Source organism: Neoarius graeffei, chromosome 16, assembly GCF_027579695.1.
Source record: "Neoarius graeffei isolate fNeoGra1 chromosome 16, fNeoGra1.pri, whole genome shotgun sequence".
Lineage (NCBI taxonomy): Eukaryota > Metazoa > Chordata > Actinopteri > Siluriformes > Ariidae > Neoarius > Neoarius graeffei.
The window spans coordinates 32,039,462-32,054,465 of record NC_083584.1 but is presented as its reverse complement, the minus strand read 5'-3'; the positions used below and the strand labels follow the sequence as shown (position 1 = coordinate 32,054,465).

General features: G+C 40.7%; 2 protein-coding genes across 3 annotated transcripts; one reads left to right on the top strand and one right to left on the bottom strand.

The window, feature by feature from the left end:
• Nucleotides 1–3,095: 3,095 nt before the first annotated feature.
• On the top strand, nucleotides 3,096–9,805 carry psma2b (proteasome 20S subunit alpha 2b). Its single transcript, XM_060942786.1, has 8 exons — nucleotides 3,096–3,179; nucleotides 5,131–5,207; nucleotides 6,379–6,511; nucleotides 6,655–6,777; nucleotides 6,952–7,033; nucleotides 7,148–7,221; nucleotides 9,189–9,246; nucleotides 9,533–9,805. Exons 1-8 carry the CDS (start codon nucleotides 3,139–3,141, stop codon nucleotides 9,647–9,649), a joined length of 705 nt encoding a protein of 234 aa, XP_060798769.1. The 5' UTR covers nucleotides 3,096–3,138; the 3' UTR covers nucleotides 9,650–9,805.
• Nucleotides 9,715–13,376, bottom strand: ntaq1 (N-terminal glutamine amidase 1). 2 transcript variants are annotated; one of them, XM_060942787.1, is made up of 6 exons: nucleotides 13,157–13,376; nucleotides 11,117–11,216; nucleotides 10,988–11,038; nucleotides 10,760–10,908; nucleotides 10,527–10,651; nucleotides 9,715–10,446 (listed from the first exon to the last, which is right to left on the bottom strand). In XM_060942787.1, the coding sequence occupies exons 1-6, from the start codon at nucleotides 13,234–13,236 to the stop codon at nucleotides 10,343–10,345; spliced, it is 609 nt and encodes a 202-aa protein (XP_060798770.1). In that variant the 5' UTR covers nucleotides 13,237–13,376; the 3' UTR covers nucleotides 9,715–10,342. The 2 variants fall into 2 exon arrangements, with proteins under 2 accessions (XP_060798770.1, XP_060798771.1); XM_060942788.1 differs by lacking the exon at nucleotides 13,157–13,376 and adding an exon at nucleotides 11,680–12,783.
• Between the last annotated feature and the right edge of the window lie 1,628 nt (nucleotides 13,377–15,004).

The window sequence follows — 15,004 nt, the reverse complement described above, 5'->3', positions numbered from 1 at the left end:
AACCTCCATGGCGGAGGTAACAAACCAACAAACAAACCAACAAACAAATGCTACAGAAAACATAACCTCCATGGCGGAGGTAACAAACCAACAAACAAACACTACAGAAAACATAACCTCCATGGCGGAGGTATAACAAACCAACAAACAAACCAACAAACAAATGCTACAGAAAACATAATCTCCTTGGCGGAGGTAACAAACCAACAAACAAACAAACCAACAAACAAATGCTACAGAAAACATAACCTCCATGGCGGAGGTAACAAACCAACAAACAAACGCTACAGAAAACATAACCTCCATGGCAGAGGTAACAAACCAACCAACAAACCAACGCTACCGAAAACATAATCTCCTTGGCAGAGGTAAAAATGAGAATCATGTCTCCTTAGTAACCAACAGTTGCGATATGTAAACAAACGAAACTAGGAAAGCACTCGGAGAGCGCAGACCTCCACCAAGAATCCTTTAAAAAAATCCAGGATCCAGAAGGTGATCCGGATCACCGCCAAAATTTAATGGATTGTTACTTGTGCTCAGTCACACCTCTGGAAAAAATTTCAGAGCAATCCGTTCATTACTTTTTCCGTAATGTTGCTAAGAGACAAACAAACAAACCAACGCTACCGAAAACATAACCTCCTTGGCGGAGGTAATAATAATAACTAGAATGCATTTCCAGAGAGAATGCGAAAGTGTGCTTGCTCAGGTGCGCCGCCATGGTGACCCGGCAAGAGAGGCGACCGCACACCCACACGACAAGTTTTGTGTCAACACGCGAAAGTTTGGCCAAGACCCAAGGCGGATTCTCATACGGAGATGACAAGCTGGCAAGCTTCTTTACAGGGACATCCCAGAGCATCACTAACATGAAAATGTAGATGTAATTCTAAATCCATAAAGAGATATGACCCAAAACACATTTTTGCTCATTGTGGCATCCCCTAGTGGCCAAATGACACCAAATGTAGAAGAGGGTACATGAACTGGTGCCGAAAGTCTCATCTCATCTCATCTCATCTCATTATCTCTAGCCGCTTTATCCTGTTTTACAGGGTCGCAGGCAAGCTGGAGCCTATCCCAGCTGACTACGGGCGAAAGGCGGGGTACACCCTGGACAAGTCGCCAGGTCATCACAGGGCTGACACATAGACAACCATTCACACTCACATTCACACCTACGCTCAATTTAGAGTCACCAGTTAACCTAACCTGCATGTCTTTGGACTGTGGGGGAAACCGGAGCACCCGGAGGAAACCCATGCGGACACGGGGAGAACATGCAAACTCCGCACAGAAAGGCCCTCGCCGGCCACGGGGCTCGAACCCGGACCTTCTTGCTGTGAGGTGACAGCACTAACCACTACACCACTGTGCCGCCCCTGGTGCCGAAAGTCATCTCAACAAATACAGTCTTGATACGTCAAAGCGTGTCTGAGATATGAGCCAAAATATGTTTTTGCTAATTGTGACGCCCCCTAGTGGCCAAATGACACCATATTTGATGAGGGTAGTTTGGATCATCTATGGTTTGGATGGTGTCCAAAGTCATGCCACTAAATATGGTCTTGATACGTCAAAGCGTTTCCGTGATATGAGCTCACTTCCTGTTTGGTGGCTTCGCCATCGATTTTGATTGGCTGCTACGGGCGAACGCTTCGACGTATGAGAGCGAAACGAATATCATTCATTAGGCATGGACTGGAGATCACGTGTGCCAAGTTTCGTGATGAGCGGACAAAACATGCGGCCAGGGTCACTCTACCTTCACTTTGGACAAAATTCAAAATGGCGGAAAATCTAATTAGGCGGAGAATGACGTCATAGGGTGCGTTGGAATCGTCTAGCTCCAAGGATTCCAACAGCACCAGACTTATGAGAATCGGACATACGGATCAAAAGTTACGTGCATGAACGCATGTAAGACTGATCAGTTGGTGGCGCTACAGCGTGAGACGTACCAACACGAAAGTTGATGAACTCAATCAGGGTCCACTCCTCCATCAGTGTACCAAGTTTGATGACTTTACACATTACGGTTTGGCCTACAGAACAGAAGGAAAAATCTGTTTTTTTGCGTCGCGCGCCCATTCATTTCAATGGGGAGAAATTTATCCTTTAAAAAAATCCGGGATCCAGAAGGTGATCCGGATCACCGCCAAAATTTAATGGATTGTTACTTGTGCCCAGTCACGCCTCTGGAAAAAATTTCAGAGCAATCCGTTCATTACTTTTTCTGTAATGTTGCTAACAGACAAACCAACCAACAAACAAACGCTACTGAAAACATAACCTCCTTGGCTGAGGTATATATATTTATATATATATATATATATATATACACACAGTACCAGTCAAAAGTTTGGAAACACCTTCAAATTCGATGTTTTTATTTTTTTTCCTACATTGTAGAACAATACTGAACTCATCAAAACTATGAAATAACATATGGAACAAATGGAATTATATGGTAAATAAAAAAGTGTTAAAAAAACATGTTTCATCTTTTAGATTCTTCAAAGTCGTCACTATTTACCTGTCACCTGGAATGCTTCTCAATTAACAGGTGTGTCTTTTCAAAAATGGAATTTCTTGCCTTCTTAATGCATTTGACACCATCAACCAGTAAAGAGTAAATAATAAAAATACAGTAAATAGCCCTGTTCGACAACTGTAGTAATCCATATTATGTCAAGAACCACTCAACTAAGTAAAGAGAAATAACAGTCAGTACTTTAAGACACGAAGTGTCTTAAATAAAGAAAAAACATCGAATTTGAAGGTGTTTCCAAACTTTTGACTGGTGCTGTATATATATGAAATGTAAAGGTGATTAAATTGTAAATGTTAAATATAATATTCCTATAGACAGGTTCTTAAACAAAAAAATACATCCAGGACAATTATGTATTGTGATTGTTCTGTATGATTTTTGTGTGTGGAAATGCCACCCTTTTTAATTTACACTAGTGAAATTTAATTACAACAAACTAAAAGAAAATACAGACAAGGATAAAACTGGCACAAGTAGGAAAGCTTTATCAGAGACGCTGTGTGGGTTTATTTATTTTGCCGGAAGTAGGAACTTTACCCGGAAGTTGTCAGTGAAGTCCTCACGCTGGAGGAAATTAAAAAATGGCGGAGCGCGGATATAGTTTCTCTTTGACTACTTTTAGGTAAAGTGTTGATTGAATTACGTTTTGTGCCTGTTGATAGTGGAGTAAGTGTTGTAAGTCACAGTGAGGTTCAGAGCTGTGTCCCAGATGTGTGTTGTGTTTATCTGGGAATGAGTGAAAGCTGCTTTGTCACGCTAAACAGTCAGCACACTAGGGGCTGTAACCTGAAAGCCTTAAACACCTGCTTATGTGTGAGTTTTATCAGTTGAATTGGGGATAAATTAAATATTTTATCTATTTAGTTACCGTTTATTTGTTATGGCTGATTGAGGACTACAGAGGAAACCATCAGAATCAAGTTTATTACAAGGAAGTTGCTTTGGTGCTTGAACAGTTAAAATAGAAAAAAAATTAGCAAAGTCAAAAGTATCTCTATATCAATCAATCACCATCATTAATAATAGCTTTTCCTTGCAGCACAGGTGTCCAACCCTGGACCTACATATTATTAGTGTTTTCCTGCTCCAAGTCATCCACTTCAGCTCAGGATGGGCTGTTGATTATCTGTTTACTTAAATAACGTGTTAGTACAAGGACACCATTCAACACCATTTGCCATACAGGGACCCCAGGACCAGGGTTGTGGTGCAGTGGTTAACACCGTCACCTCACAGCAAGAAGGTTCTGGGATCAAGCCCAGGGGCCGATGTGTGGAGTTTGCATGTTCTCTTCGTGGGTTTCCCCCCACAGTCCAAAGACATGCGGTTAGTTTAACATGGGGCAGCCATGGCCTGAGGTTGGCCTGAAGTGCCCTTGAGCAAGGCACCTAACCCCCAACTGCTCCTTGGGTGCTGTAGTATAGCTGCCCACTGCTCTGGATGTGTGTGTGTTTACTGCTTCAGATGGGTTAAATGCAGACGAGACATTTCACTGTGCTTAAAGTGCATATCCTGGACCAAATTGTTTTTTTTTTTTTTTAAATACAAAAGTATGTCCCTTTACGCACTTATCCAGAAGGGTAATTTTGCACAAGGCCATCTGTCTACAGCAGAAAAAAATAAAATAACAAAATGCGTCTGGAAAAATCCCAAGGGAGTCTGGAGCCAGATTCGTGACGTCACCTGCGGAAGCGCCAGCAGGCTGCGCGAGCTTTGCACGGTTTCAGTGCACAGCCTGTGTAGACCAAGCGCTCCCATTTCTCTCTCATTGTCCGGTCTGTTGGGAAACGATGAGTACTAATCCCATCAAGATTGGTGTTGCTACACCCTCCTACAATACATCTGTTAACCATTTTAATAATTACACGATAACGTTGAAGAAATTTGCAGAAAACCACCAGGTGGTTTTCTCATAAACAAACCAGCGCTGACGTAGGATTCAGAAGGAGGCGTCCCGCACGCGACGTCACGAAAATCAGTGTTTCCCGGGAAATCCAAATGCCAAGTTTTTTCAGAGGCGGACCAATTCGCCTCAAATGGCTTGATTTCAACTGAAGTTTTCTAGTATTGCGCAAGGTAAAAAAAATTGTGCAAAATGTGACAGATATTTGACCAAAGTTTAATATAAAATAGAATTACATTGAGCTTGCTCCTGAATGTACCCGTGATGTGCACTTTAAAGCAGATACGCAGAGCCTTTATTTTTAAATAAATTTCTGAGTGGATAGTATCTCCATCCTTGACTCTTGTATGCTGCATAAATGGGAATTAAAAAATATAGATTTTTGAGAGTTAAAATCGACTGCAAAGTTGGCATTTGAGCTGCCCCGCTAAGCCAGCCATGTCTGAGTGCGTGACGTCACTGCGGGAACCGGTTTTATTGTTAGCGCTTAAAACTATTCCTGTGCCATTCTTGAGGTCTCAAGGCATTTATAAACGAAAGTGAGGCTGTGGCTCTGCGTATATGCTTCAAGTCTGTGCTTAAGTGGACGTGTGACAAACAAAGGCTGCTGCTGCTTCTTAATTCAGAGGATTTCTGACTGATTATGTGGAAACTGCTTTTCTCTTCACAGTCCTTCTGGGAAACTGGTGCAGATTGAATATGCTTTGGCGGCTGTGGCAGCTGGTGCACCTTCTGTAGGAATCAAAGGTAAGTCATCATTTTAACGTTTACTTCAGTGGCCCATCTGTGGACTGGTGTCCCATCCAGGCCCTGTCCACACGGCAACGGATTCAGGTGAATCTGATAAAATTGTTTATCGTTTCGGCCTGGCGTCCACACGGCACCGGCGTTTTGGGTGCCCCAAAACGAAATCTTTTGAGAACGGGTTCCAGAGTGGAAAGATCTGGCAACGGCGCCGTTGCGAAGTCGTCTGGATGAGTAGAATGGATTTGTTTACGATGACGTCACAACCACGTGCTTCACGCCGGGTAGAAGTGTAATGAACTCGATGCAAGCTGTCAACAAATCCTAGAACTTGGTTCATGAAACGTGCTTACAAAATATTTTCACTGTGAATATTTATTGTGTAATGGTGCAAAGTGAGAGAGAGAGAGAATAGCCCTCAGGGCAGAGTCAATCCCGCCAGCAAAAATAGGGGAAAAAAAAGGAGCGATCTCACCTCTTCAGATGTTGGTTTAAGTCCTACAATACATTCCTCAAAAAGGGCGTAGAAGAACAAATTAATCCATCAATGTGTAGCATTCAATTTATTCCGGACCATTAAAGACGCCGCCTTCCGCGTAGAATCATACGTCATCCTCGCCGCCATATTGGATAGGTCAAAGCGGAGAATAAAGATGCCTCATTCATGTGCTGCGTTTAACTGTACCAACAGGTTTGCCGTCCAAACGAGATCACATGGGATTACCTTTCACAAGTGAGACTGGAAAAATACTTTTCATTGTATTTGGTCATTATAACGTAATTTTACGAACAGATTTTTCTGACTGTGGCTAATATGAAGTCTCGCGCATAATAGTTTATGCGCATGCGTCCTTACTACTTCTATTATTCTAGTGTCTCCGATGGGACCGTCTTACAGCGCACCTAGAGGTGTGGCATGTGTATTGCATCGTTTTCAGCAAGCGTTGTATTGCCATATGTACCTGATATTTTACTGATCCGTTGCCCATGTGGACGCGATATATATATTTTTTTAAAATCTCGTTGTCGTGTGGATGTAGCCCCAGGGTATCGCAACCAGTGCTCCTGGTATAGGCTCCAGCCCCACTGCCAGCCTGACCAGGATAATACGCTTATGGCTTAAAAAAACCAAAACATATTGGATGCTGATGTTCACCTTTTTCCTGCTATTTAGCCTCCAATGGTGTGGTGTTGGCAACAGAGAAGAAGCAAAAATCCATACTTTATGATGAGCAGAGCGTTCACAAAGTCGAACCAATAACTAAAAACATTGGCATGGTGTACAGTGGTATGGGTCCTGACTACAGGTATACATTAATCACATTTCTCTGTTTATTAAACACAAATCACATGATTAACCCTTGAAAAAAAGAATGCATTTTTAATCAGTTGCCCCAAAATCACACACATCCAGCATAGAAACGCTCATGTTGTGATGTTTTCCTGACAGGGTCCTGGTCAGGAGAGCCAGGAAACTGGCTCAGCAATACTTCCTTGTTTATCAAGAGCCCATTCCTACAGGCCAGCTAGTACAGAGAGTGGCCTCGGTCATGCAGGAATACACACAGTCAGGGTAGGTTCACCCAGCTGCTTCGAATTAGCCACATTTTATGCATGGGGTGTGGATCTCAGTTCTGTGAGATCCATTTTGGATCAGTGCTGCTACATTATAAAAATTGAAAACGATAAGACTAGAATTGGTGAAAATGTACATCTACTTTTTAATATCTTTTTATATTCTTTGTAGAGGGGTACGTCCATTCGGAGTGTCACTGCTCATCGCTGGTTGGGATGAGGACAGACCCTATCTCTTTCAGTCAGATCCTTCGGTAAAACACACATACACTTTGTTGTAATTTTTTTTTCTTCTTCCTGTTATGTGGTATATCAATCAATGCTAAAGATTTCAAAAGTGTGTAACTTATCTCTGCTGCATAACTCAGGGTGCATATTTCGCCTGGAAAGCCACTGCGATGGGAAAGAACTATGTGAATGGCAAAACGTTCCTTGAAAAAAGGTAAGTGAGACCAGTTAACCACATTTTGGTTTTCATAACTAAAAAAAAGTCAGCTGTTGGAACCAGAACTATAGTTCTAGAACTGCCACCTTATTGTGGTGGAGGGGTTTGTGTGCTTGAATGATCCTAGGAGCTATGTTGTCGGGGGCATTATGCCCCTGTTAGGGTTTCCCAAGGCAGACAGGTCCTAGGTGACAGGCCAGACCAAGAGCAGTTCACCAAAAAACCCCTATGGAGAAAAAATCCAGGACCGTGACGTCGCCCGGTAGGACGCAGCCGGGGCCCCACCCTGGAGCCAGGCCCGGGGTTGGGGCTCGTATGCGAGCGCTTGGTGGTCGGGCCTTTGCCCATGGGGCCCGGCCGGGCTCAGCCCGAAGAGGCGACGTGGGCCCGACCTCCTGTGGGTTCACCACCCACAGAGGTAGCAGTAGGGGTTTGGTGCAGTGTGGATTGGGTGGCAGTCGAAGGCAGGGGCCTCGACGACCTGACCCCCGGACACAGCGGCTGGCTGTTGGGACATGGAATGTCACTTCGCTGGGGGGGAAGGAGCCTGAGCTTGTGCGGGAGGTTGAGAGGTACCGGCTAGAGATAGTCGGGCTCACCTCCACGCACAGCTTGGGCTCTGGAACCCAGCTCCTCGAGAGGGGCTGGACTTTCCACTTCTCTGGAGTCGCCCATGGTGAGCGGCGGCGGGCTGGTGTGGGCTTCCTTATAGCTCCCCAGCTCAGCCGCCATGTGTTGGAGTTTACCCCAGTGAACGAGAGGGTCGCCTCTCTGCGCCTTCGGATTGGGGAGAGGGCTCTTGCTGTTGTTTGTGCCTACGGGCCAAATAGCAGTATAGAGTATCCGGCCTTCTTGGAGTCCCTGGGAGAGGTACTGAGGGGTGCTCAGACTGGGGACTCCATTGTGCTACTGGGGGACTTCAATGCTCACGTGGGCGATGACAGTGACACCTGGAGGGGCGTGGTTGGGAGGAACGGCCTCCCCGATCTGAACCCGAGTGGTGTTTTGTTATTGGACTTCTGTGCTAGTCACAGTTTGTCCATAACGAACACCATGTTCGAGCATAGGGGTGTCCATAAGTGCACGTGGCACCAGGACACCTTAGGTCGGAGGTCGATGATCGACTTTGTAGTCGTGTCATCTGATCTCCGACCCTATGTCTTGGACACTCGGGTGAAGAGAGGGGCTGAGTTGTCAACTGATCACCACCTGGTGGTGAGTTGGATCCGCTGGCGGAGGAGGAAGCTGGACAGACCTGGCAGGCCCAAACGTATGGTGAGGGTCTGCTGGGAACGTCTGGCCGAGCACTCTGTTGGGGAGGTCTTTAACTCCCACCTCCGGGAGAGCTTTTCCCAGCTTCCGAGGGAGGCGGGGGACATTGAGTCTGAGTGTTTTTCCTATTTAAAAAAAAAATCTTTGTGTGGAATTAAAGCTCTCGATTACTTGCAAGGGAGCACTGACAAGATCTCCCCCCCCCTTCTGTTCTGTCAAGGGCAGAGCTAAGTTTAACCCTGAAAAATGTAAACAGGGCATTGAGATATTAGTTATTTGACTTTTTCCTGCTACTTGGTTTAAAATTATGACTGAAACATTTCCAAACTGCTCCCTTAAATTTCTCAGATTACTTGCATTGTAATATCACAATCAGGAGACACAATGTTCAACATAATTTCTACAGGGTATTGATAAGTGAGAAGCTAAACCCAAAACTCATTAGTTTGTGTAGCAGTGCTTTGTTAGTTCTGTAGAATCCGACGTTTCTTAAAAATGGTCATCCTCAAGACGCTTCAGAGTAAAAAAGCAAGACTGCAAATGATTGTACTTATAATAGTCTACATGCTACATTTATGAGCCAAATCAAAACGGTCACTCAAACCTTCAGTTGGTGCTGAAAACAACTTAAAATAGAAAAATCTTGTCCAAAAATGCCACATGAATAACTGTTCCTGTTTCCTTAATTCCAGATACAATGAAGACCTGGAACTTGAAGATGCCATACACACAGCTATCTTGACCTTGAAGGTGTGTTACAGCTTCACAAACTGATTTGCTGTTGTGATAAATCACTGACCAAACGTACTGTAGGTTTATGTAACATTTGGCTAGTTAGACCATTCAGAAAAACGTGACCTTTATCTAACATCAGTGAATGTAACATTCAAGAGCAGTTTATGATTCAGGGTTAGTTTCAAGATCTTGAAAGACGGAAAGCTCAACTAGGAGACCCTTCTAGTAGCAAACGTAGTAATGTAGGCTATTAAGAATTACTTAAAGCATTCATTCTCACATGTGTGTAATGTTTCAACAGGAAAGTTTTGAGGGACAAATGACAGAAGATAACATTGAAGTGGGCATCTGTAATGAAGCTGGATTTCGTAGACTTTCACCTGCTGAAGTGAAGGATTATCTGGCAGCAATTGCATAAAAACCTGCAGCGATAATGTTTTATGTGCTTGTTTTTTCCATTGTTAAAAAAACCCCTCAAGATAATTCTGAATAACAGGATCTTTTATTTGTATATCTACTCCTCTCCTTTGTACAAGAACAGAGACCATCAATAAATGTTACGACTCACTCTAAATTGCTGATTTGCTTGAGAAAAAAAAAAAACTACAGCAAGCAACGGCACATTCGCAAAACAATGACCGCAGTTGTGATGATGAACGGCTCTGTAATGGCCTAATAATAACAAACACCTGTATGCAGCAGTTTACTCACCAATAGCCACATCACAGCAGATGGTTTCACGTCAGAGTGCTTTTTCAATGCAACAACCACAAAATTTAAAAATAAAGAGCAATTTTACTCAAAATTATAAATCAGTATTGATGAATACAGGAAAACACTAAACAATTCCTAAGATATGAAAAAAAAAAACCAACCCAGCAGTCTCCAGTGGCTTCAGGTTGTTGTTTTTTTTTCTTTTCTAATGAAACAATTTGCATAACAAACAACTGATTCAGATTGTGAACATCGGGGATTGAGACACAGTAGAAAAGTTCATGTATTGTCCATTGATTTGTTTGGTTAGTTGCTATCCTGTATCCAGACAAGCCCAACTCGTCTTCTACATTTCAGCAGGACTTTCAGACAGTTCACTTACTGCTTCCAAAAGTCATCATTTAGCTCCAAAATGTTGCACAAATTCAGGAAGCTTATAAACTGTTCCTACACCCACATTCGGATCCATGCTGATAAAGTCATCCAGGTTCATTTTGGACTCTAAAAATCAGATTCACAAGCTGTTAGAGAGAAGAGACAGCAGAGAGAAAAGAAAGAATGCGAGAGGAAAAAGGATTTACCTGTTGTTTCTATACAAGGATATGGTGGTGGTGGCATACGCCATGTCCCGTTAGAGTGCTTCATGTGAGATCGATCTGAAGCAAACTTCTTTAAGTAGGCGACAGCTGGTATGACTCGCATTTTCCTGAAAATAGTGCATATCAATTTGATCCAACATTTTTTAAACTTGACATTTTAACCAAAATATAAAAAGATGAAAGTTTCTCCAAAAACAACTTCAGCTTTAACTTGCCTTTGAAATTCTGCTTTTAGCAGGTAATCAGATCGAAATGCTTCCCTTGAATACACGTGAGAAGGACATGGGAAGGGCAGAGTGGTGTCCAGATCGTACACAAAACTCTGTGCTTGGGGATTGAAGTGCAGTAACACAACATGGTAATCCTAAAACACATCAGACAACACGATGAAGCTAAATTTGTGTGCTTTTTCCTCCTTTATTGTTGTGATGAGATCTGCGTACCCATATCACAGGATCACTCCCTCTGCCAGATTTCTGTTTCCAAATAGGGACCTGCATGACACAGGATGATTAACACACCATGATTAATACATTGTGCTAATTTCTACTTTTTCATTAAACTTGACCCACCATTTTATTTTCATTTGATATGAAGACTGCATACACTTCATCCAGTGGACACATCTCCTGAGCCTGGACATACTCGCATAATGTCCACACATTCTCTTCACTGCAGAAGAAAGTTCATTTTAAAAGGACAAAACACATGCAGACGCAAACTTATCTTCCTTAAAGTATCATGTATTTCCTGGAACCTTGACGAGTACCACATTTCTTGCTTTTATTTCTAGAAAGACAATAAATGTTAGAATTTTGCAGTCTTTGAGATTTGTATAATCTACCTGGAAGCTTTAAAGAAGGGCAATAGTGATTCAACAATATATAAATGTCATTCCAACAAACTGTTCTGTAAAAGTTTTTCTAAAAAGTGTGAGATAGTGAAATTAATATATTAATTCTAACATCACCTAAAGACCAGATATTTGGTTTAATTAGGTATGCAAGTACTGAATTAGATAAAGCCTCATATAAACAAATACACTTATCAAGATTCAAAGTGTTTGTCGTTATATGCACAGTAAGGACATGGCCTCTTGCACAATGAAAGCGGCTTGAGGGTGAAGGACACTAACAGACTCAATAAGATCATCAGGAAGGCCGGCCATGATGCAGGCGTGGAACTGGACTCTCTGACAGTGGTGTTGGAGAAGAGGACACTGTCCAAAATAAAAACAATCTTAGACTGTCCTTCCCACCCTCTACATGAGGAGCTGATCAGCCACAGGAGCACGTTCAGTAAACGGCTGATTCTTCTACGCTCCACAACTGTTGCTGTCAAGCTGTACAATACACTGTCTTACCATGTATGCTGTATCCTTACCTCAGGTGCAATATATGTATATAGGAATCATTGTATACAAAATCACTCCATTTTGCTTTTACTTAAGTTATTGAACTTATTTAAATTTATTCTATTTTTAAAAGACTATTTTATCTTCTATTTTTACACGTTTATTTCTTTAATTCAGGAGCTTGGTTGCAAATTTGAATTTCCCTCCGGGGATTAATAAAGAGATTCTGAAATTCTTAGTTTGCTGTCCACCATGAATGCCAATTACAAATAAATAAATAGGCGGAAGAAATAATACAAAATAAAGGCAATATCCTCCTGAGAACCAACCCATAGACTTGTGTCCTTTGTAGTTGACATTTGTTTTACGTGCACACCCTCTTACTCTTTCAAGCTCTTCACTTGAATCCTGGTGTGTTGTAAAGAGCACACCCTGGGCTTTCCAATGATATATCATGTGGCTAGGAGGGTTGCTGGGAAATTCCTAGTAAGGAAATCACAACAAAAGAGAAATTGAGAGAGACATTTTTTTATTGGTTCCCAGGAGGATATAGTGCAAAATAAAAACAAAAACCACCCAGTATAGTACAAAATAAAGGTAAATGTAGTGCAAAATAGGTAGTGTAATACAAAATTAAAGCAATGATTGGACGTAGCAGCAAAAAGGGCAGCAATGTGCAAATCAACTCACAAAGACTGTTATATCTATTGTTTTTTTTAAAGACCTTATTCACCAATATTATGGGCAATTCCATGTAAATGTCAACCTCACCATGCAAAAATAAAGCAACATGTAATACATCAAAACCACTCCCAGAGATATCACCTAGGCCTGTATTTTACAGATGTGAATAAGTTGAACCAATTTGTAACCAACCTAATATGTCACTGTCAGTCTTTCTTTCTTATAATGTAAAACCCAAGCTAAAATCAACTTTGATCATGTACAATTCTATATTATTGCCACAAGCCACAGAAATGTATGCTAAAATCCACAAAACAGCAAAACAATAGCCATCCTAAATATTATTTAAGAACTTTGATAGTTTTAGCTGATATTTAGAGAGTTTTTCAAAGGGTTATGGTGGTTAAATTGCTGATTTTCTAAACATATGCCATGTCTATTTCAACCCTCTGCCTGAAAGTTAAACTCATTCTTTGTATAATTATAATAAAACACACACAAAATAATTTACTAATACATTCCTCTAAACTACCAACTGCGTAATTAAAACAAATGAATAAACATCCGGTCCTACCAATAACAGCTCGTGTAAACACAGTCCGATCTTGGCGGAGTGATAGCTGTGTATTCTGAAAAAACACCGGGTTCATACATATCTATGTATAGATAAAATAAATTCACTTAAAATCTAATTATTTCTTCCATAACCAGTTATCATGCCATAATTTTAAAGCGCTGAAATTGTTAATCTTTTCTCTCTCTCTTCCTTTACTGAAGTTTAGTAGCGTGTTACATTTTACAAGTCCGTAAGGAAACACAGAATGATCTTTGAGTACCGGGGTGTAATAGCTGCCACATCTCAGGCTTCATCTGCATGTTAAATGAACAAAGCTGCGATAATCGCCTTGGAAAGGTGACAACTGTAGCATCTGGATAAATGGTCACATACATATACACCACACAGCGCAAAAGAGAAGCACTTCATGTAAATTGAGGTTGAATTATCTTCAGCCAGGAAGGATTTGTACAACATGAGATGTACAAGACAGTATCAGTAATAAATCCTTCTGGTGGGCTCAATATTTTTAAACTATGTTTGCCAGATTTATTTACAACTTTTTAAAAATTATTTTACAAAAAAATGTACCAAAAAGAATACTAAGGCCATTCATCGGTCAGCTGCCTATTTATAAATGTTTATTGGTTGCTTGTCTTTGGAATGAAATCCAAATTTATAATTTACTAAAAACCACCTGACAGCTAAAAACTATAGGTCGGCCCCCTATTACTGAATGTTATTGTCTTAATAATAATAATAATAATAATAATAATAATAATTATTATTATTATTATTATTATTATTATTATTATTATTATTATTATTGTGTGTGTGTGTGTGTGTGTGTGTGTGTGAGATAAAAATGAACAAGACCTATTATATACTTATTATCAATATATACTGTAGTTGTATACTAAATATGAAAAATGAAAACTGTGGTCGTCATCCCACTGAGAGCAGCAGAATGTATGCCTAGGTCTATTTGTTATTAGAATCTATAATTAGCCTACTTAGGACAAAATGAAGAAAACAAATACATTTTTGATTAAATATAGTAGCAGCTCATCAGATCGAAATTCTTCCCTTGAATACACTCAAGGGGAGAGTGGTGTCCAGATCATACACATTTAATTTTAATTAAATATAGTAGCCTATGCTAATATAGTAATTGTGGGGAAAATATGAGCTCATCCTGAATGAGATATAAATATTCTCTAATAACTTGTATTAGAGTAATAACTTGTAACAGGAACTATCTCCAATCTCCTCTGACCAGCTTTTGGGGTCTCTCTCTCTCTTAAAAAAAGTCTGTCTGTCTGTCTGTCTGTCTGTCTGTTCTAACTTTTTCTGATATCATCATTAAATTTATAACCATAACTATTCTGCAAAGAGTGGGCCAAAATTTCTACAATGTGATGTAAAAGGTGTACAGTTATTGGAAGCATTTGGTTACAGCTGATGCTGCTAAAGGGGGCTATTAATTTTGAGTGGGGGCAGTAACTACACATGGGTGATATAGGTGTTAGAAAAACTTTTCTTTAAATAAATGAAATAATCATTCAAAAACTGTGGAATTCAAAAGGGGACAAATACATTTTCATAGCACTGCGTATTGATTCCATGTGTGTGTATATATAGCTATTTATTTACACGCTGAGAAAAAATATATACTTGGGTGGTACATTATGAGTACATCCACTATATCTTTAATGTATATTTTACGTGGAAAGGTGTATAATGTATAACTTTAACATATAAAAGCTTCACAAGAGTGGCCTTAAAGGTCCAATTGTGTACCTTAAATCAAACTTAAGTGACTTTTCCCCTGAGTTTTATTATTTGTTTGCTTGTTTGTTGAAAAGT